The 24,462-nt window shown below is 40.5% G+C and overlaps 1 protein-coding gene across 1 annotated transcript in view; it reads left to right on the top strand.

The window, feature by feature from the left end:
- The first annotated feature begins 1,576 nt into the window (after window positions 1–1,576).
- RXFP1 (relaxin family peptide receptor 1) overlaps window positions 1,577–24,462 on the top strand; it is a 116,023-nt gene continuing 93,137 nt past the window's right edge. The window contains exon 1 of the mRNA XM_012097572.3: window positions 1,577–1,717. Coding sequence (XP_011952962.3) covers window positions 1,669–1,717 — 49 coding nt within the window. The 5' untranslated portion in view covers window positions 1,577–1,668. The remainder of the gene's footprint in view (window positions 1,718–24,462) is intronic.

The raw sequence follows: 24,462 nt of genomic DNA, 5'->3' as shown, positions 1-24,462 counted from the left end.
TTTCTTCTGGCAATAAATGATCAAGTTGCAAAATAAGAATGATACAGCCTGATTTAAAGATAATGCATTCTTAATGCCATTGTAGCAGTCCATCTCATTGATGGACCTAGAGATGATCATAGTAGGGGAAGTGAGTCAGATAGAGAAAGACAAATATCACACAATATTTGTTTCATATGTGGAACATATAAAAATAATACAAATGAACTTATTTCAAAAACAGAAATAGACCCACAGGCATAGAAAGCAAACTTACAGTTATCAAAGAGGAAGCGTGAGGGAGGGATGAATTAGGAATTTGGGATTATCATATACATACTACTGTATATAAACTAGATAAACAGCAAGGATCTACTGTATAGCACAGAGAACTATCCTGAATATTTTGCAATAAGGTATGAAGGGAAAGAATCTGAAAAAGAATGCATATATACATATGTATGTAGGGCTTACCTGTAGGGAATCCACCTACAATGCCCAGGGAGACCTGGGTTCTATCTCTGGGTTGGGAAGATCCCCTGGAGAAGGAAATGGCAACCCCCTCCAGTACTCTTGCCTGGAAAATCCCTCGGACGGAGGAGCCTGGTGGGCTACAGTCCATGGAGCCACTAAGAGTCAGACACAACTGAGAACATACACGTATGTATAACTGAATTGCTGTATTGCCCACCTGAAACTAACACGATATCGTAAATCAATTTTACTTCAATAAAAATTAAGATAAAAAGAAAATGCGTTGCATGTAAATGTTCTTTACATTTACATGAGTTTTTAATCCCACTGCTAAAAATAAGAGAACATCATCCTGTGAGCTGCCATTTATCAGACACCTACAATGGACTGGGACCCATGCCAGATAGTCAGTGAGTTCTCTGCTGGTCATCACAGCTACCTGGCTCGAGAGATGTCTTCCTCCAGGGAGGCGAGGCTCGGCCAAGAATCAGTGGCTCCACAACTCTCAAAAAGCTGACTGTGACTCAAACCCAGGGAGGTTTTACTCCACCACCAATGACACAGCATGGTCTCCACCATAGTAAAACTAACGAGTCCAAGAAAATGTAAGATTTGTGTGTCATCCCTCTAGACTGTTCTGTGAACAATATCCTATCCTTCAAATGCCTAAACTCAGACAGCTCACAAAAGATTACTTGAGTTATAGTTTAACTCCTGTCTTATAGTTCATTCCACAAAGGCATTTTGCGCAGCATAGTCCTGTGCTTTTCCTAGCCCCAAATCACACGGGGGAAGAACAGTTTTGGCTCCTGATGCATCTCCAAGCTCGATTTCTGTCTCTCTGTGTAGCTTTGTTCAGTTCAGACATTTGTCTGTGTCCGTACACATCCTTTATAGACTGTTGTCAGGGATGGAGGCTCGATATTTAAAGTCGACAAGAAGAGCCTGCGTATTCTCTGAAACTTCATCTGTGTGTGTGTGAAGAAAAGTATTAAGACTTTTACAGAAGGTGGGTGGGGAGGAGAGATTGTGAAAGGGAAAGGAAGAAAGAAAAAAGAAGGACCGGGAAGAGAGAGGGAGAGGCGGGTGGGGAGGTTGCCGTGTAACTGCTAAGATTGCAGACAGAAATAGCATACAACCACCGTGAGAAGAAGCAGCTCAGAAACCAGGACCAAACTGTATTCACTTTCATTAATCAGTTTCTCTGAGAAGGAAATGACATCTGGTCCTGTCTTCCTCTACATCTTGGTTTTTGGAAAATATTGTAAGTATACTCAGCATTTAATTTTGTCTACCTTAGGATTTTATGAAATAATCAAAAGGACAAATGTTGATTACTGACATGTATGCTTTTTAGGTACAAATGTTTTTTTCTGCTAAAACTGTCATCTCACTTCAGAAGGATTCTTCGGAATACATTTCTGGTATTTACATTAAAAGCTGGAATACTAACATTCCATGTAAATCTATGCTTCATAACAATCAGTTGCTATAGTTGACATTAACATTTGTTTCATAAGTCATGGTATATTTCAAGAGATTGTGTTCAAGGAATGTGCCCAAGGACACATCCTGGGATGGTCTGTATGTTTGCTCCTGGTTCCTGTGTGTTTGCAATGCTTTTTTACCTTATTCTTTTGTGATTGGTATCATAGGCTTGCCTCCTCACAGAGAGATCCCTTCAGAAAACTCCTTTTTTATTTAGCAAGGTTTCTCACTATTCCCAAGAAGAAAAACAAGGGAAAGTAGAAAGTGAAATTCGCAGACACACGAGGAGCACAGATGGACAGTTTGCATTTGTTATCATGACAGTTTTTTTGCTTCCTCTCTGTATACATTATTTTCAAAACAAATCTATTTTTTAATGAAAGAAAAGAGCTGTTCTGCATTAAAATTTATTTAAACTATATTAGGCAAACAGAAATAAAATGTTTTTGCTTCTTGGGTTATATATGATGAGAAAAGTCAAAGCAAATTGAAAAAGAAAACTTTCTAGGTCCCTTTCATACCTTACGGTGTGAGAATAATCGTTATGACAAATTTAAGATTCACAAGCATGTTTACATTGCTCTGTCTCTTAAAAGTTTGCAGAAATTTATTGACCCTAAGACACTGTGCTGAGGAATGCCTCAAAGCATATTTCAGTTGTAACTTTCCCAATCCTGATGGCATATTCTGCACGCAAGTGATTTTTTTCCCTTTATCTCCAGTCTTCCTGACCTCTTAGTACACCTCAATTTGACAGCCAAAGATGGAAGACAGTGTGAAACCAAGAAAATGATTTCAAATCCTGGAGAAACATGATAGTTCCTAGCTTTCTCTATCTCTGATCTTACTGCTGTCATTGCCATTTTTTAACTAAAGAGTGAAAAGTCAAATTGCACACCACCACCGAAAACTGAGTGGTTTTAGTATAACCCAAGTGTTGTGGATATTTGCAAGCAACAGCCTCATAAATCCGTAATATATTTTGCCATCTCCTCTCTCATTTCAATGAAATGAGCAGGTTAAATAAGCCAAAGGAATACTTCCAAATAGGCATTCTAGTATGAGGGATTCAAGGAAATGTTAAAAGGTATTTAGGGCAAGCTGAGAAGCAATTTAGCTAGTGTGTTACCAGTCATGTGGTAAAAATGTTCTATGTTTATTAAAAAATATAGTCCTATGTTCTTTGGTCAATAGAAAATTATTTTCATGAGCAGAAAATAGGTAATAGTGATGAAGACAATAATTGTCAAGACCCTCCAACTTTTTAAATTTATCTTTGGATTTTTAAAATAATGTTGATAATGCACTGTGAATACTTGAAAATGCCAAGTCCTCCTCCCTCCATGACCTCCAGAAGCAGAATTGAGCAAGCAGGACTCCTGGCTACATGCTCTCCACACAGTGGGCAGACTGGAGGGCATTTGACAGGGACCCTCAACCCAGCAACCCAGACCCTTGCCTCACCTGTTGGCTTATCCCATCACCAAGGCCTACCAAAGAGAGGATTTTCTGGGCATATAGCAAAAGAAGTCAACCACATAAGGACAACATCTTAAATCTCCTTAACTAACCCCATGGTTATTGCTGGTGGTTTGTTTATTAACATTATCTCCTGTTGGCTGGGAAAGGTAGTGTGCTATTATGCAAGATTTAAGGTTCTTGACAGCAGCACGCTGTACTAGCTTTATAACTGTCCACAAGGACTTACCCTCTGAGCCTTAGTTTGTGAAATGACAATAAAGTCTTGTGCCCTCTCTACCTCCCACAGCCCCTGTGTTTCATTCTTTATTACATATGTTACCTCCTTGGATCTTCACAACAACTCGATTAGGTGGATGTAATTAAGCACATGAAGTAAGGCAAGACCAAGGACATTCATTACCTTGTCACAAGGCTCAACCTAATAAATGCCAAAGTTTGAATGCTTTCATTGTCTACACTCTTTCTCCTAGACCATGAATGTTCTCAGTAGAGATAATGTGTATGATAAGGGGACTTTGAAAACAGAAAGCCCCTTATAGACCTAAGCAATTGTTAGTCACTCTTTTACTCAAAAATGTTTATCGAATGCCAGTTACTTTAATAAACAATAAGACTAAAGGATGGCTACCGCGTGATCCCGCCTCTAAAAGGCTGGAGTGGAGAAGAAAAGGGTGTCTAGGATCACCAAATTGTGAGACAAGGGCAAAAACCTAGGTGTGCACAGTAGGGGTTTGGGGGGGAGCAGGGATGACATGAAGATTCAGAAAAGATTTCCTTTTATCCTTGAGAAATTTTTTTCTTAAAAAGTTTCTTCTGTCTATGGTCTAGTTAGCTGTATCTTGCAGTGTTAATTTCTCAGTTTTGATAATGTACTGTGGTTATATAAGATGATTCCATTAGGCAAAGCTAGGTCAAGGATCTATGGGACCTCTTGCAGTATTCTGTAACATCTTGTGAGTCTAAAATTAAAAGTTACAGAATGATCCTCTGGAGAATTGTATCCTGAAAAAGTCCTTATCCACAATGCTTTACTGTTACTTGAACAATATCATCAAGCAAAAAATAATCATTTTGCTAAACACTTTGCATAGGCAGAGAATAAATAAGGAAATAGCAAATAAAAGGCCCCAAGTATGAACTTGATTCGCTTTAGTATTTTGCCAAGGACTGACCCAGCTGGGAAGGTCCTCACTTTTAGATTTCAAATGAATACGTGCAAGACCACCTGATCTTTGCCTTGGGTCCTGGCACTGGCATATCTCCTAGCAACTGTCTCCTCTAACCACAAAGAAGGGGCCAGCAGGTTTTCTGAACTGACCATTGGTACACGAAAAACAGACCATTTAGCACACAAAAAAAGGGAATACTGGCAATATTTATCTACCTCCAAAAGATGGAGAGAAATCTTTCCAAATGCAGGCTGCAGAAATCTCTAACAGTTCACCTTTTTTTTTTAAGGTTGCTACAATTTCGTATTGTTCTTAATCAGGAATTTGGAATCACATCTTTATGTCTCAAACAGAAAGAAAATTAACAAATCTGTGCAAATGCAGCGCCATCATCTGTATGAAAAGAAACAAATAATTACATCTGGGAACTAAATCATTTTGCAAGCTTAATTTCACACATTAGGCGGACTTGTTAAACTGAAATGGCTGGAGTTGTGTGTTCTATTTAGGCTTAATTTTTGTCCTTAGAAAAAGCATTTTTATTATATAATTGTTAGGTGGAATAGCATTATAATTCAACATCTGTATACACTACAGAGTGGTCACAACTCCAAGTCTAGTTACCACAACTACAAGTCTAGATTGACCCATCCATTACTGTTGACCCACTTCTCCCACTCCATTTCAGTCACCCTGCCACCCTCTTCCTTTCTGGAAACCACTAATCTAATCTCTGTATCTATGATTTGTTTTTGTTTTATTTCATTTGTTTGTTTTGTTTTTTCAATTCCCAATATGATGAAATCATACAGTATTTTACTTTCTCCATCTGACTTATTTACTTAGTGTCAGTTGGTTCATTTCGGTTGCTCAGTCATGTCCGACTCTGCAACCCCATGAATCGCAGCACACCAGACCTCCCTGTCCATCACCAACTCCCTGAGTTCACTCAGACTCACGTCCATCGAGTCAGTGATGCCATCCAGCCATCTCATCCTCTGTCGTCCCCTTCTCCTCCTGCCCACAATCCCTCCCAGCATCAGGGTCTTTTCCAATGAGTCAACTCTTCTCATGAGGTGGCCAAAGTACTGGAGTTTCAGCTTTAGCATCATTCCTTCCAAAGAAATCCCAGGGCTGATCTCCTTCAGAATGGACTGGTTGGATCTCCTTGCAGTCCAAGGAACTCTCAAGAGTCTTCTCCAACACCACAGTTCAAAAGCATCAATTCTTCAGCACTCAGCTTTCTTCACAGTCCAACTCTCACATCCATACATGACCACTGGAAAAACCATAGCCTTGACTAGATGGACCTTTGTTGGCAAAGTAATGTCTCTGCTTTTCAATATGCTATCTAGGTTGGTCATAACTTTTCTTCCAAGGAGTAAGCGTCTTTTAATTTCATGGCTGCAATCACCATCTGCAGTGATTTTGGAGCCCGAAAAAGTAAAGTCTGACACTGTTTCCGCAGTTTCCTCATCTATTTCCCATGAAGTGATGGGACCAGATGCCATGATCTTCATTTTCTGACTGTTGAGCTTTAAGCCAACTTTTTCACTCTCCTCTTTCACTTTCATCAAGAGGCTTTTTATTTCCTCTTCACTTTCTGCTATAAGGGTGGGGTCATCTGCATATCTGAGGTTATTGATATTTCTCCTGGCAATCTTGATTCTAGCTTGCGCTTCTTCCAATCCAGCATTTCTCATGATGTACTCCGCATAGAAGTTAAATAAGCAGGGTGACAATATACAGCCTTGACGTACTCTTTTTCCTATCTGGAACCAGTCTGTTGTTCCATGCATAATACCCTCCAAATCCATCCATGCTGTCACCCATGGCAGGATTGCATTATTTTTTTTTATGGCTTAATAGTGTCGGAAAATCCCATGGACGGAGGAGCCTGGTGGGCTGCAGTCCATGGGGTCGCTAAGAGTCGGACACGACTAAGCGACTTCACTTTTCACTTTCATGCATTGGAGAAGGAGATGGCATCCCACTCAGGTGTTCTTGCCTGGAGAAGCCCAGGGACGGAGGAGCCTGGTGGGCTGCTGTCTGTGGGGTCGCACAGAGTCGGACACGACTGAAGCGACTTAGCAGCAGCAGCAGCTGTGTCCATTATGGGGGCTTCCCTGGTGGCTCAACGATAAAGAATCTGCCTGCCAATGCAGAAGATGCAGGTTTGATCCCCAGGTCTGGATGATCCCCTGGAGAAGCGAATGGCAACCCTCTCCAGTATTCTTGCCTGGGAAATCCCATGGACAGAGGAGCCTGGCAGGCTACAGACACGGGGTCACAAAAAAATTGGACACAACTTAGTACCTAAACAGCAACAGTATCCATTATGGACTTATATCCCATCTTCTTTATGCATTCATCCATCAGTGAATAAGATCTGCATTCAGTTCAATTCAGTCGCTCAGTCGTGTCCAACTCTTTGCGGCCCCATGAATCGCAGCATGCCTGGCCTCCCTGCCCAGCACTAACTCCCGGAGTTCACTCAGACTCATGTCCATGGAGTCAGTGATGCCATCCAGCCATCTCATACTCTGTCGTCCCCTTCTCCTCCTGCCCCCAATCCCTCCCAGCATCAGGGTCTTTTCCAATGAGTCAACTCTGCATGAGGTGGCCAAAATATTGGAGTTTCAGCTTCAGCATCAGTCCTTCCAATGAACACCCAGGACTGATGTCCTTTAGGATGGACTGGTTGGATCTCCTTGCAGTCCAAGGGACTCTCAAGAGTCTTCTCCAACACCACAGTTCAAAAACATCAATTCTTTGGCACTCAGCTTTCTTCACAGTCCAAGTCTCACATCCATAGACTTTACTAAAAAATTACTAGTAAGGAAATTGAAACAATAATCAAAAATCTCCCAACAAACAAACTGTACCCATTTATTCCATTTTAATGTTAATATGATTCTATATGATTGTGGTTATCGATGTGGTGGTTATATACACGGTGTTATATACACTGCCAGTTATTAAGAGCTTTCCATGGACCATAAACTGTGCTAAATGCTTATGAACATGATCTCTATCCTTGTAACAACCTTAAGAGATTTCTCATGTTACAAAATAGGAAACAGAAAATGAGAAATATTAAATCACAAGCGAGGCATCACTCCTTAGTAAGTATTGCAAAAGAGATTTCAATCCAAGTTTGTGTCCTCGAACACCCTATGCTAGTAAAACATGATTCAGTGTTAATACCTTCTAAAGCTCAATATCTGAGAATTAAAAGAGACCTGAACAGATCCCCTGATCTAGCCCACTGGGTTTTTCTTTTAAGATTTATTTATTTATCTATTGGCTGTGCTGGGTCTTCTTTGCTGTGCAAGCTTTCTCTAGTTGCAGCGAACAGGGGCTACTCTTTGCTGTGGTGTGCAGGCTTCTCATTGTGTTGGCTTCTCTTGTAGCAGAGCACGGGGATCAGGCATGGGGGTTTCAGTAGTTGCAACACTCAGGTTCAGTAGTTGTGGCTTGTGGGCTTAGTTGCTCCACAACATGTGGAATCTTCCTGGACTAGAGTTTGAACCCATGTGCCCTGCATTGAAAGGTGGAGTCTTAACCACTGCACCTCCAGGGAAGCCCTAGCCCACTGGTCTTTAGATGCATTAGCTACTTCTATATTTTACTGATTAAGCAATAGAGAAACATGGACCAGCCCATAGTCACAGAACTGGTAAATCCAAACAAAAACAGTTTCCGCTAGAGCAAGGTTATCCCCATCCCAGGAGTCTGAAAAATCCATGCTCCGTATTTATGCATCTCCTGTTGGCCGGTTCCATCTGCTTTGCATACACTTCTGATTACACACCAAGAATTTATGGATGAGGAAAAATGTAGAAATAACTTGAATGAATAGAACATTACACTCAACCTGTACTGATTCCAGGATTTTGCTTCAAAAGCACTTTTGCTGATAGCACATGTCACAGAGATTTATACACAGGGAGAACCAATCGATAGTGACGTAATTCTCATCTTAGCTCACCTCTCCCACCCCCTGGATGTTTTCTGCCTTCATTGTCTGTACAACCACAGCAGCTTATTCCCAGTTTTACCCACTGTGGCCCAACACACTCTCATCATCTTCAAATCTGTGCCTTCATACTGATCAGAACAGCAAGGTGGCATCACTGAAACCAAAAGCTCTTTCCTTCTTTGGAAAAAAAATGAGGGAAAGCTGTGAGCATTTAAAATTTAGGTTTTATTCTCTACCACAGCCAAGATAGATGTTGAATGGAAATTTTAAAAGAACAGCATAAAGTGGGATCTCTGGCTATTTGTGTTAGAAATTGACATTTTCCTACAAAAATCATTGTATTTTATAATAATTTGGAGATTTGGTTTTCTGCTAAATAAATTTATTTTATAATTATTTCATTATTTCCTGAATTAACTAGAACCAAAGAAGGCAACGTTTTTCTGGGCTTCACAAGTGGCTCAGTGGGAAAAGAATCCACCTGCAATGCAGGAGAAAAAAGAGATATGGGTTCTATCCCTGGGTTGGGAAGAGCCCCTGGAGGAGGGCTGCTGCTGCTGCTGCTAAGTCACTTCAGTTGTGTCTGACTCTGTGCAACCACATAGACGGCAGCCCACCAGGCTCCCCCATTCCTGGGATTCTCCAGGCAAGAACACTGGAGTGGGTTGCCATTTCCTTCTCCAGTGCATGAAAGTGAAAAGTGAAAGTGAAGTCACTCAGTCATGTCTGACCCTCAGCAACCCCATGGACTGCAGCCTTCCAGGCTCCTCCATCCATGGGATTTTCCAGGCAAGAGTACTGGAGTGGGGTGCCATTGCCTTCTCCAGAGGAGGACATGGCAACGCAATCCAGTATTCTTGCCTGGAGAATCCCATGGACAGAGGAGTCTGCGGGCTACAGTCCATGGGGTCGCACAGAGTCGGGCACAACTGAAGTGACTGAGCATGCATGCAAAGAGTCAGACACAACTGAGCATGCACCCCCCCCCACACACACACACCTTATTTCTTAAATCTTCTCTAATAACTAATATGTTGTTGTTTTTTAATATTCAGTGCTCTCAAAAAAAGTAAGGATTATTCTGGGGGAAGGGGACCCTTGGCTTCTCCACTGGCTGTTCCAGGCCATGTGGAATCCTGGTCATTATGCCAGCTCCTCTCTCCACCTCTCCCTCCCCATCCTCTCTCCCTGACCTCTGCCCACCACCTACATTGGCCCAAGAGCTCAAGTTTTCATTCTATGATGAAGAACACACAGACATCTCTCCTTCACCTGTCTCCAAACTCAAATTTCAGGTCCACCTTTAGTCAAGGTGCCCAAGTGATTAGCCTCAAAATGGGACAGCAGATAATCTGGTCCATTCTCTAATCATAAGATTCACCCTTTTTATAAGGCAGTTGAGTTTTTCTTTTATTTTTTAAAATTAGTGTATAATTGTTTTACAATGTTGATTTAGTTTCTGCTGTACAACAACGTGAATCAGCCATAGGTATATCCAGGCTTCCCAGGTGGCACTAGTGGTAAAAAGCCTGTCAATGCATGAGACATGAAACACAGGTTTGATCCCTAGATCAGGAAGATCCCCAGGAGGAGGGCGTGGAAACCCACTCCAGTATTCTTGCCTGGAGAACCTCATGGACAGAAGAGCCTGGCGGGTTACAGTCCATGGAATTGCAAGGAGTCAAACATGACACATAAATACATTCCCTCCTTTTGAGGCTCCTTCCCACCCCCAGTTCCCATCCCTCTAAGTCAAAGGCAGCTGAGACTTTATTTTTTAGTAGCAATGTATATACATATTTATTCTTTGTTTTTTTTTCAGTTGAGATTTGAAATCATTTTTCTGTTTTTGGTAGCGAGTTGAGTGTGTGCTTGACCTGGGTGACCACACAATTACATGAGATAATTCATTGATAAAAACATTTTGTTGTACTATTTTTCTCCTGACTGTTTGTTCTCCTGATTCTTACCTCATTCATGTAAAGTAACATTACATGAAGTCTCTTTTTCTGCCTCCAGCAGTCTGAGTCTCCAGTGAATTGCAATTTGATTAAACAGTTTCCTCATATCTCTCAAGTACTTTTTTAATTTGTTTCACATAATTAGACTTTTTGAGTTCAAAGGAGATGTAAAGCTGATATCATACAATGCCCTCATTTTCATGTAAGAAGAAACTGAGCCTAGATAGCTGTGCTCCCTTTTATTTCAGCTTTCTTATCTTTTACTTGCTTTTAAAAGTATGCCTCCAATTTCATATGTAGGAAAGGATGGGCAAGAAAAATCAGAAGCGTAAAGCATCACCATTAAAACCACAGTTATTAGATTACATTTATTACCCACCAAAATCCTAGCCTCAAAAATTAAGATTTGCAAATACATTGATCTTGCATTATCGTGCGTCACACTTCCACACACCTGCCTGGAAGATAAACATTTTAAACCATTCTCTTCACCAAAGAGAGACTGGATAGAGGAGAGAAGGGTTCTAAGGACACTTTCCCAAGTCCATGCTTGTGGTCAGGTCCAACTTTAAAGAAAAGGACTTTTCAAACTGTCAGGAAATTCAGAGCCCATGGATATGTCCGCTCTCCACATCCCTAACTCCCATGCTATTCTCCAGACAAATATAAGATGCATCATTTTCATCACATGCCATGCAGATGAATGAATGTGGCCCCTGGGCATCCTCAGGAAGTGCAGGAGGCCTCCTGCCTGTGCTGCAGGCTGCGTGAGACTGATGGCTCCACAGGAGTCCAAGAGGAAACCACCCACATCTCAGGAGAGGTTGGTGCATGATCAGAATCTCAGGGCTTCTCATTTCAAGACAGACATTTTCTTGTCTCCATACAGTAAGTCCCCCACATATGAGCAAGTTCCTTTCCAAGAGCCTGTTCGTTAAGTCCAATCTGTTCGTTTAAGTCCCACAAAGTTAGCCTAGATACCCAACTAACACAGTTGGCTATATAGTACTAAACTGTAAAAGGTTTACAATATTTTCACACAAATAATACATAAAAAACAAATGCAAAAAATAAAGAAAACATTTTTAATCTTACATACAATACCTTGAAATGTACAGTAGTACGGTACAACAGCTAGCATGCAGGGGCTGGCATCGAGTGAACAGGCAAGAAGAGTTACTGAGTGGAGGAGGGAGATGAGGTGGGAGACAGTAGAAATGAAGGATCATCAGCAATAGGAGATGGAGGGCAAGCTGCAATGTCACTCACGCTGACACTGATGGAACACATGTCCGCATCTTTGCAAGTTCACAACTTGAAGATTCGTATGCAGGGAACTTAATCTATTATCCTCAAATAGCCTGGGCACCAACGCTTATGTGTTTAACCCTTCTCACAATCCCTTCCTTCTCCCCACCCCAAAATACCATGTCTTCTGTCTCAGTATCTTTGCTGAGGCTGATGCTGGAGGGGGAGAGGGAGAGGGGTGCAGCGGAGACTCTGTTCCTAAGGACACAGGCCTCTGAACTTCCTTTCCTCCTGCCCCCTCCCCCCGCCCCCACAGCTCACACACTGTCTCCCGAGATGGAGTCGTGTTTTCCAACTTCATGGATCATGAAAGGATGCTTACAGAAGTCCTGCAATGCACCTTCACTGTTGCGTGATGCTCCCTGCAGGCATTAATATCAACAATTCATGGTTCAGTAGCAAATAAACCCCATACAAGTAGTAAGCTCTTGACTCCCAGGCCAGTCTAACATTCTGCTTATCGCGTAGGGTGAGACTGTCTTCGTATTTTGGCTCCAGGCATCGAGAGATGGAGTGAAAATTAAGCAAGTCTCCTCCGGCGCTTTCCCACTTCCTACAAGTTCTCTGTGCTCACTTCCTCCTCCTTCTCATCCCTCCCAGTGGAAAATCAGCAGCATCTCCACTCTGGCCTCCAGGTGGCCCAGATATTAATTCCCAGTCCTAACCAACCGGTTCCTGCTTCTCTCATTTGTTATGTGCACCCTTCTCTCTATTCCTCAGACTCACCACATCTCCTGACAAAATCCACACCAGAGATTTTGGTCACAAACCTTGCAACTGGAATCCTTATTTCTACCCACCCTTTTTCCCAAAGATTCTCTCCTCACAAATTTGTCCTTTCATAGAGGACAACTGCCTATTAAACACACTCTATGCACATTATACCTTACCCTTCCCACCTCATTCCACCGTTACCCTGATCCATGGAGATTTTTGGTTTTTTGGTGTTGTTGTGTTAGTCTCTCAGTCATGTCGAACTCTTTGTGACTCCATGGGCTCTAGCCCGCCAGGCTCCTCTATCCATGGAATTTTCCAGGCCAGAATACTGGGGTGGGTTGCCATTCCCTTCTCCAGGGGGTCTTCTTGACCCAGGAATCAAACCCAGGCTAATTCTGCATTATCTAGGAAGATGGTTCCAATACCTGATCCTCCCAGGGTAAGAAACTTATGATCTTGCAAATTTCTGTAGTTGTAGTCATTTCAACAGAGACATCTTTCTTTACAGATTTGAAATTGAAATGTTACAGACCTAGATATACAAATGGACATGAATTGACAAACTATGAACAAAATTTGTAAATGTATGGGCCTGGATCTACTGGGAGAAGTCAGAGAAGCTGAGAGAGGCTTTTTTGGAAGCCTTTATCCAGCACACATACTGCAAGTACTGATTAATGAAATAACTGATCAAGTTCTCATGCGCACGGAGCCCTGAGAACCCCAATCATACTGCCATCGCGTTCACGCGCAAAGCCTCTGATCCTCGCCTTTCCTTTTTATCCTTTTCTCTCACTCTCTGCTACTCACTCCAGCCTTTTGATATTTTAATCAGTTTTTCCCAGAGCAGGCTGGAAATGTTTGACTCATTTTTGATGGTCCAAGAGATTTGCCATTTTTACTTCCTGCATTGTGGCCAATTTGTTGGAAATTGCACAACTGCCTCGTGGTTTATAAATGTTCTGCTTTCTCACACATTTCAAATTAAGACAAGAAGACGTCAGTGGTCATGCTGTAAGTTTCTCTGGACCTCCACTTAACCCCCACTTTGTGTTAACATCAGGAGAAGTGGCTGGTTTGGCTAGGCTAAATATAGATTTTTACTTCTGCCTTTCTGATTGCAGTCCTTGCCCCTGAACGTCTAAGCTCACAGCACAACAGTTAATGCTTCCTGGAAGAAGGATAGTTTTGTTTTTTTCAGTAACTTTTTGGGACAATTGAACATCCATCTCTAATGCTGACCTGGAATAACATGGCAACTCATTTGTCCATCAAGTTCATTTTAATTTAAAAAAAAAAAAAGCCTGTACAAATCATTTTGTAATGCTGCTGGCTCCTGGGCATCTTTTTTCAAGGTTCCTAAGCTAGTTTATGCAGCAGATTTCTTATTATCTCATGGTCCATTACCCACACAAAGATATTAATAGATGTAGTCCCTTCCCTCCAAGAGTTCAGAATCTAAGACATAATGTATATATTGTAGACATGCATAGACATGGGCTAGAATTATTAAATTAAAATGATAACAGATGGGTTACGGCCAAACAAGTTATTATTACACAGTCTGTCTGTGGAGTAATCACCATGAATGCCTGAATTAATAAATAGAGAATGAATGTGGTACTGATCAAAAATGGAATTTAACAAGGCAGGAGTTATGGAGGAGTCAAAGAAAGAATGAGGCAGCATGGTATTGAATAAAAATAAATAGTGTTTGCAGACAGAGAGCAAGCCCTCAGATAAAAGAAGAACTCAGTGAACCACCTAGCTGGCCATGATGCAGAGGCAGGAGGGATAGATACAGTGGATGCGTGTTGGTGACGATGTTAGTGTAACCCTTATAAATCCATTAGGGACTTTCCTCATTGTTGTTATTCAGTCACTGAGTCCCTTCCGACTTTGCAACCCCATGGACTGTAGCCGGCCAGGCTCCTCTGTCCACGGAATTTCCCAAGCAAAAATACAGGACTGCATGCTCAGGCATGTCAACTCTTTTCGACCCTATGGATCCCTCCAAGATTCTCTGTCTGTGGGATTTTCTAGGCAAGAATAGTGGAGTGGGTTGCCATTTCCTCCTCCAGGGGAGCTTCCCAACCCAGAGATCGTACCCATGTCTCCTGCACAGGCAGGTGGATTCTTTACCACTGAACCACGTGGGAAGTAGTTAAGACTCCATGCTCCCTCTACAGGGTGGACAGCTTCCATCCCTGGTCAAGGAAGATCCCACATACCACGTGGCCAGATAATAATATTAATAAAGTCATTTTTTATAAAGTTCTTATATGTGGTACAGTCTCAGGATGGGCTCATATCTAAAAACACTCATCTAGAATCAAGCACAGTCTGTCTGCCTCATATGGCCAGGGAAAGATGAAAAAAAAAAAAAAGAATAACCAACAAGGCAGTATATTTGGATAAATCTTAAAAGCATGGAACATTTGACAAGCGAGAATTATAAACACAAAACATCGATAGTTTGAAATAATAATTACAATGACATATACTAGTAAAATAAGAACGCTTTTGAGAATGTTCAAAATATATAATATGAAATATTTAGCTGTATTTCCACCACTGTTAAGCAGATGCAGGGAAGACACGTTTACTCCCACTTTCAAGAAACTTCGAAAGATAAAAGAATCTATGTATGCATGTGTATAACTGAGTCGCTTTGCTGTACAGCAGGCATTGACACAACACTGTAAATCAGCTATACTTCAATTGAAAAAAATTTTTAATTAAAGAAAAATCAGGATTTGCAAAATTTTCATAATGGTAGTAGATAATGTTATTCACTTTATCAGAGGGGTATCTCCATTTGTTAGATTTTTTTTACATGGGTGCATGCGTGCTTGGGCATGTGGACTCTTTGCGACCCTGTAGACCCCGCCAGGCTTCTCTGTCCGTGGGATTTTCTAGGCAAGAATAGTGGAGTGGGTTGCCATTTTCTCCTCCAGATTTTCCACATCTTTTCCATTGGCAGGCAGATTCTTTACGGCTGAGTCACCTGGGAATCTTGGTAGTTTTTTTAATCACCCAAAAATGTGCCCATCCTATTCAGATTCTAACTCAAATATCATGACTCAAAACTCTATGCTCTTTCTGGCACTATCCCTCCCACTCTTCCATTCTGTGGCCCAGATCAGCTACTCTTATTTCACTTACCCTTTCTGTTATTTTTGTTTTCAATGTCTTTTCCCTACATTTTATTTAATGCTTTCTTTTCTGGTGGCTCTAACCAACATGAATCACAATACTACAGACAAAACCACCAAAACAGAGAAGTGTTGCTCCAATAGTGACAAACCCCAAATCATTGTGTTTGTCTGTTAACTTTCTTCCACAAATTCTGACAGAATGTCTAAACAACAGACTTTGTGATAAATAAAGGGGCGTCTGGTGTGATGATCCCATCCTACCTAGAAGCTGCACCATCATGAGCGCATGTGTCTAATAGTCCCCAGGAATCTACACTGCTTTTTAAATTCATTCTGAGGAAACTTTCAAAATTTTAATATGACTCATAGTATGCTTAGAGACACGAAATGTGTTAGGCCAGAGTTACCGTGTTCTGATGATTAACATGAATTATTTATATTGCTGAAGTTTTAATTAGAGTCAGTTACAGTATTGAATTTCTGGTTAAATGATAAACACTGGGAAGTGTTGTCTAATTAAATCCTCCTATGAACCATGAAGGGCGATGGATCATCCCCTCCCCAGAGGAGGGACTCAGTCTCAGAGAGACTTGAGGAATTGCCAAGATCACAGGCTCCTAAATGCTTAATGCAGGATATGAATTCATGTTTATCTGAGTTCTTTCCACTTGCCATACAAATACCAAAATCATGGTGCATCGTTATGTATACTATCTCTCATTTTATAGGACAGATGAGCAAACTGACCACGCAAGGTGAACTCTATCCAGATCTCCCACTTGCTGCTTCTTGGGGAAGAGGTCAAGGCAGGGCAGGAACAGGTGGAGTGTGGGTGGGGCCAGGCCTGGAAAACTAGGAGGAGTGGAGGCTTAAGAGGAGGGCCGGAGGACAGGCTGGGAGATGAAGTTGGCAGAGATCCTTGGATACAGACCATGAGTCTCCGTGAGCTGCACTCAAAAATGACTTTGGACTTACAGCATCAGCAATTAGCAGGAGGTTTTGAACACAATGATATAGCTATCTTTCCTTAGGAATTAACTCTGGCAACTTACCCAAAATAATCTAGAGGGTGAGGAGCTGAAAGGAAGCCCTAAAGGAGTGTGATTGTTGCTCTCCATCGCTAGAGAGGAAGAGGCTATGACCAAGTCAAGTCGGCTGCTTTCCTAGAACCTGAGAACCTTTTCAGTATATTTTCTCCCTGACTAGTGCCAAAGAATTGATGCTTTTGAACTGTGGTGTTGGAGAAGACTCTTGAGAGTCCCTTGGACTGCAAGGAGATCCAACCAGTCCATTCTAAAGGAGATCAGCCCTGGGAGTTCTTTGGAAGGAATGATGCTAAAGCTGCAACTCCAGTACTTTGGCTACCTCAGGCAGAGTTGACTCATTGGAAAAGACTCTGATGCTTGGAGGGATTGGGGGCAGGAGGAGAAGGGGACAACAGAGGACGAGATGGCTGGATGGCATCACTGTCTCGATGGACATGAGTCTGAGTGAACTCCGGGAGTTGATGATGGACAGGGAGGCCTGGTGTGCTGCAATTCATGGGGTCGCAGAGTCGGACATGACTGAGCGACTGAAATGAACTGAACTGAGTACCTAAGAAATTATGATTATGAAATATACAATATACATGTGGAATGCAATATAACGGTTTTGTCTAGTACCCTGACTGCAACAGGACTGGCCAGTTTGACCATGCACTCCGCAAATATGCAACTCCCATCTCTACTTCTCCTTCCCAAAGAAGTCTTTGTATCTAGTCTGTACTGATGACATTTTCAATTTCTCCTGTGCTCTCCTGTTATTCACTAACCCATCTGTTAACTTCTGGGTGCACTTTGCAAACAAGCAATAGATAGAAACATAACAGAAAACATTATTAACAAAGATGCATAAATGATGGAAAGTAGGTGGACAAAGTGTCCAAATACAGGGTCATTTAAGTCAAAGAGGAAGTACTAACCAGCTAGAGGTACAATCTGCCTGATTTAATCAATAAGTAACTTTGCAAGTCAGGGCTGTTACTAAGAATCAGTCTAGTCAATAAACTTTAGGCTATACTCAGCAGCTGCAACTTCCCAACAGTGGAGGAAAAGCATATATATAATTTTAAATATTGTGTTAATAGGTCCAAAACCTAGTATCTATAAGAGCATAATTTTACTCTCTCTATTTTAACACATTTACATTTTAATCAATAACGCTCTCCATGGTAAGTTTGAGGCACTTATAGGTATACATTCAGGACTTTATTTCTTGGTCATTCCTTTAGAAAGTGCACAGTAAGGCTAGGATAAAATGGTGCTGAATATCTAAAGTGCATCACTGAAAATGCATCAAGGTACTTCCAACCCTCAGTGCATTTTTAATCTCCCTAAAAACTGCAGAACCATAGTCACGTTCACTAGAGAAATAGCTTGCCCAGAACACCTTTAAAGTCAGAATACATTATATCATTCTTGAAGGTATTAATAATTATTAAATCAAGTACTGAACTAAAAGAGATACATGAATGAAAAATAGGCTCTTTTTTGCAAATACTATATACATTATATAAAAACCATGCTAATGGCTTCTAACATGATAAAAAATGCTTTAACCACAGGTCACAGAAAACTGAAAAAAATAGTTTTCAATGCATTTATGAAAAGACAAGTGATTCACCTTCAGTTGGACCAAGTAATGTCTTTTCACTGAATAAATTACTTTCTGGTATAAATTAAATGTGCATCTAGAAACACTATTATCTCTTTAAAAATAATATAGAAAATTATATACATTCTGGAGTTGCAATATTGGTTTACTAAATGGGGTTTACAGTGGTGGGCTGAAAGAATTTCATGCATACATGATGTGCAAAGTTTTATTTCTTGTTTCCCCCCAAAAGTAAATCCCATGTCAGTTTAATCTCTTGTCATTTAGAGAAGCCTAGCTAACCTGGGAAAATAAGTTTTTATTCGTTCAGTTAATATACATGTATATTCTAGATTCTAAATCCAAACTCTCTTTAGGATTTTCTCTATCATTTGATAACAAACTACAACTATGATAAAAACAGTATTATGCTACAACCAGCTTTACTGAAAAGCTAGTCCTAATGTAAAAATATTTCTCTCTTTATCCCTTTCTTCTTTAATTTTCTATTTCCTCTCTTTCCCTCCTTGCCCTTAAAAACACACACACACACACAAACAAAACAAAAACAAAAAAAACACAGCTAAGACTCCTTAGTATGTTGGTTCCACATACAAAATGTAGACCTCAGAGTTGCTAGGTGTCTGTAAAGGGCTCAAGTCCTTTGAGAAACAAAGACCAATATAGTCGGACTTTCGGCTGACTATACTAGGATCAGACCCAGGAGGCTTTGGGGATTTTTCATTTTATAACTGGAGGTTTGTACACCTTTTTACTGCCTTCATCCAATTCCCCCTCCCTATACCCCCCAACTCTCCACCGCTGATAACCACAATTCTGATTTTTTTTTTTTATGCATTTGTTCATTTGATTGTGTTTGAAGTATAACTGACCTAAAACACAGTGTTAGTTTCTGGTACAAAACATAGTGTTTTGATACTCCTATATATTACAAAATTATCAGCACAATAAGTCTAGTGAGGTTATGTCACTATACAAAGATGCCACACAATTGTTGACTTTATTCTCCACACTGTGCATTTTACACTGGTGACTCATTTATTTTACAGCTGGAAGTTTGTAGCTCTTAATCTCTCTCATCTGTTTCTTTCCTTCCTTACCACCTGGTTATTCTTTGTATCTATAACTCTGTTTCTGTTTTGTTAGGTTTGTTCTTTGGCTTATTTTTTAGATTCCACATGTAAATGAAATCATAGTGCATGTCTTTCCCTGTCCAATTTACTTCACTTAGCTTAATACCCTCGAGGTTCATCCATGTTGTCACAAATGCAAGCTTTCATGCTTCTTTAGGGTTAAGTTGTATTCTACTATATGTATGTACAACATCTTCTGTATCCATTCATCTATTTACGGGCACTTAGGTTGCTTCCAATGAACATAGGAGTGCACTTTTGTAATTAATATTTTCATTTTCTTCAAATAAATACCCAAGAGTGGATCATATGGTAGTTCTATTTTTAATTTTTTTGAAGAATCTCCATACTGTTTTCCAAAGTGGCTACACCAATTTATATTCCCACCAACAGTGCATGAGGGTTCCCTTTTCTCCACATCCTCACCAACACTTGCTATTGTTTGTCTTTTTAATGACTGCCATTCTGTCAGATGTGAGGTGAGTATCTGTGGTTTTCAATTGTATTTCCTTATTAATTAGTGATTTTTGACATCTTTTCCTGTGTCTGTCAGCCATCTGTATGTCATCTCTTTGGGAAAATGTCTATTCAGGTACTTTACCCATCTTAGTCAGGGTTTTTTTTTTTTGTTTTTTTTTTTTCTTTATGTTGAGCTGTATGAGTTCTTTGTGTATTTTGAAAGTTAACCCCTTATCAGGTATATCATATAAAAATATCTTCTTCCATTCCATAATTGGCCTTTTGCTTTGCTGATAATTTCCTTCAATGTGCAAAAGTTTTTTAGTTTAATGTAGTTCCATTTGTTTAATTTGCTTTTGTTTCTCTTGCCTAAGGAGGCATATCCAAAAAAATACCAAGATCAATGTCAAAGAACATAATGCTTATGGTTTCTTCTAGAAGTTTTATGGTTTCATGTCTTACCTTTAAGTCTATAATTCATTTTGAATTTATTTTTGTGTATAGTGTGGCAGAATTCTGCAGTTTGATTCTTTAGCATGGAGCTTCTACTTTCCCCAGAACCACTCAAAGAGGCTGTCTTTTCCCTATTATATAGTCTTGTTTCCTTTGTTGTAGACTAATTAACTAGATAAGTGTGGATTCATTTCTGGGCTCTGTATTCTGTTCCATTAATCTTTGTATCTTTGGGCTTCCAACCTATACACTGGTCTAGTGAGCTGGGAGCAGGTGGCCAGCTCAGCAGGCAGCCACTCAGAGTCAGCCCAGGTGACAACAGCAATCTCCAAGTATGACCAGAGAATAGAAAATGAATCTTTCCTCGCTGCTTAACCTGGCGACCTGAATTAGCAGCCACTTCACATTATATGCTTCACTCTTAATTTGAGATGGCAGGGTGGAGAGAAATAGGAAGACAGGCAGTCAGTACAAAAAACGAAGTACCCATAGGGGCCAATGTCCATTCAGACTCAATCATGGTGGGTTTGAGAATGGGCGAGCTCTACAAAAGATTAAGAGGAGTATATTAACTCATTCCTGATAGACATTTATAAGAGAAGAGACGCATAAGTAATGTTTACTTGGTGTTAGAGAGACTCTTAGCTTCCAAGTGGACCACATGTGGCTCTTATCATCTCAGTCAATATTCATCCCATGCTGCTTACAAGTTCATGGATTGTAGAGTATAGATTCTATTAAACATATTTTTAGCACAGTTGTTAGTTACAATAGAAATTACCTGGAAATTAAGATCAGTGGGCAAAAGAAGGGAAATTCAGATTTAGTACATGTGACTTCTTTCTCATCCATTAACTTCATCTAATCACACCAAAAACCCTGGGAAGGAGTTTCACTGTTCCCTGCTTTCTGGAAGAGGAAACTGAGAAGTGACAAAATCTATTCAGAGTCCACAGGGCACAATGGGAGCTCCTGCCCCACAGCAACCACGCACAAACTGCACTGTGCTTGTAGGCACGGTGTAGGGACCAAGCCTCAGGAAATGCTGTGGCCTGTGGTTGCGGTAACTTCAAGAAAAGGCAAAATCAGGAAAACAATTTAAATTTAATTTAATTTAAATTTAATTTCCAATTTAAATGAGCCTGTTTGGTTTTTGCTGAATTGATACTTGGCTGTATGGAAAAGCATTACAATTAAGCCCGTGGTAGATGTCATTCACAAAATAACAGCCACATGTAAATTCCTAAAAGGAAGCAGTGGTCACTTAACCTGCAGGCTGCAGATGTGTGGTTGGCTAAGTGTCCCTGCCCTGAGCTGCCCCATAATGGCATTTAGAAACTTGTTCGTCATATATCCTCCCCAAATGGTAATATCCCCACTATGCACAGGAAACATTTATATCATATCCAACAAAATCTTGTCCAACTCTCAGAGCCTGGAAAATGCCTTTGAAATTGTCCTTTGGGTTAAAGATGGAACAATATCAGACTCCAATTCATTAACACACAGATGATATAGAATGACATATCTTATAAATAAATAATGCTTCTGGCATTTAAAATTCTTTGTCTCACTCCCATAACTTGAGAAAGCTTAAGACAGACATGCATTACACACACACACACATATGGTGTCCACATAATTTCATATTTACTCAAAAACTATTGGTATATATCCAAATACCAGGCAGCTAGGAGTGAGTTAAATGTTCTTCACATAATAAAAATTCTAGGGAATTCCCTGGTGGTCCAGTGGTTCAGACTCTGTGCTTTCATTGCCATAAAAACTTTACAAACTGTTTCAGCTATGATAAGTTTAAAAAATTAAAATATGTACCAAAAATTTTTATTGTACTTTAAAATATTTCAAATCCACAAAAATATGATAAAAGTAGTACAACGAGCACCCATATGCCTTTCCCCCGGGCTTATCCATTAACATTTTCCCACATTTGCCTTTTCTCTCTCAACACTCACACTCGCATATGTCTTCTTGAGGAATGATTTGAGAGCAAATTGCAGACACCAGGACTCCTCTCCCCTAAACACTTCATCCTGGCTCTCCTAAAAACTACATTCTTATGATTACTAAATTTCAGAAAGTCAACACTGATAAAATAAGGCTATCTAATGTAACATCTATATTCATATTTTATCAATTATCCTAATTACATCCTTTGTAGAAAAAATTATTTCTTTTCCTAATCACACCCTTGCCTCAGCAGCCACAGCTCTATAGCCTCCTTTAATCTGAAGACAATGACATAAGTTTAGAACAAGGGCCAGTTGAACCATATAGAATATTCCTCAATTTTGGTTTGTCTGATGCAAACACAAGATTGTTACAGAAGCTGTCATAGAAATGCACCAGAGGGAACTCGCTGCTGTGTTAACAGCGGATCTTTTTGTAAAGTACTGTGTCCCATTTTCGTTTCTTTTTCTTTAAAATTGTGACTCTCAAGACTTCCAGTTTTTACCCACCCCTATTCTTATAAATGTCCTCAGGCATTCCTTAAAGACACGCATTTATCTCTCCTAACTTTCAGAGTCATCTCTGAAGCCTTACCCAACCCACGCTTCAGCTTCCCCAGCCAGTTGGTGATCACCCCCAGGTTCCTTTACCCTCAGAGTTCCAACATTCTCCTCCAGGTAGAGGGTCTCCATTGCTGTTTCCATCCATCCTTCTCTATCAGTGAGAAATGTCCTCTCCATGCAACAAAGAGAAGGACCAAGCAACTGTGTCTTAAACAAGAATTAATTTTTTCCTGGGCTTTTCCGGTATTTCTCACTTCACCGTCCTCTGTGCTGATTATCATATTACAGGTTTATCTCCTAATTCATGGAAAGATGCTCACTGTAGCTCCAGACATCAAGTCCAAGTGGCATGTACGTCCATCTTTCCACGATAGTTTTCCCAGAAATCCCATTAGAAGAATTCTGATTCTCGGATCTTAGAGGTCAGGATTTGGTCCCACAGTCATGCCTAAATACCAAGGCAGCAGAGAACCTGGGGAATAAAAGTAGCTTTACTATTTGGACAGACGTGTCTTTTTCGGTACTGAATGCACCATCAACACGAAAACAGTGGGGATTCCAGTATTAGAAGAAAAGGGAACTGGACAGCCAGTCAGCAACCAACTGATTCCAACTCCTCCCAATACTGTAGATTCACTCATTCCCTCCTGCTCAATCTCGTTCTAGGTTTCTTGTCAGTTTTCCTTCATTTCTCTTCTCTTCTATCCACAGCCCCTTGAAAAATGAACTTTCATGCATGTTTATTAACACCTCACCTTCCTCCTTGAGTCAAATAATATTACAACAACCGGTACTGTTTGCACCTTCAACAGGTGAGGAAAGCTGGAGTCCAGGAAGACGAAGAACCTTGCTAAAATTTGCCCATCCCCTGAGAGGCACACCCAAGAGTAAAACATAGCCCTGCTGGCTTTCAGTATTGTCACTTCTGCTCTCAGAACACAGGGTTCCTATTTCCCACTCTGCTGTTTGGCCCCTCTTGCACATACCTGAGATATTTAAATATAAAGTTCTCCATGACGCTTCATCAATTCAGTTGTTTATTTCTGGAAACTTCTCCAAGCAGGAAAAATATTGAGAGAACCATGCTTTTCCCTTTTTACTTTTTTAATTTACTCTCTAAATGTGAAGGAAGGAGAAGCCAGGGTGATAAACCATTGCCTTCCTTGGAAACTATTGCTCCTCTGAACCCTGAATCTGAATTTGCAGGGCTGCCATCTCCAATATGTCTGTCAAGAAGCAGTGGGACTATGTCTATTTAGAGGCATCATGCTTGCTTTTGACCTTGTGGGGAAATATCTTGCAACACCCAAAGCAACATAAATATAAAGTACCCTGATGAAGCAGCCAGCACCTCATCCTTGCATTGAAAGGTTTCAAAAGAGGAACAGATCACCCAGAATAGAAATGCTCAGAGAGGGAATCAGTTTGCAGTTGTAATTGACCTTGATTATGAAGGGTAAAACTTGGGTGAAAATAAGATATGCAGCACAACTGTCACAAGTCAAGAAAC

The sequence above is a fragment of the Ovis aries genome, chromosome 17 (genome assembly GCF_016772045.2).
Source record: "Ovis aries strain OAR_USU_Benz2616 breed Rambouillet chromosome 17, ARS-UI_Ramb_v3.0, whole genome shotgun sequence".
Lineage (NCBI taxonomy): Eukaryota > Metazoa > Chordata > Mammalia > Artiodactyla > Bovidae > Ovis > Ovis aries.
This window is presented reverse-complemented; position numbering and strand designations above follow the sequence as displayed.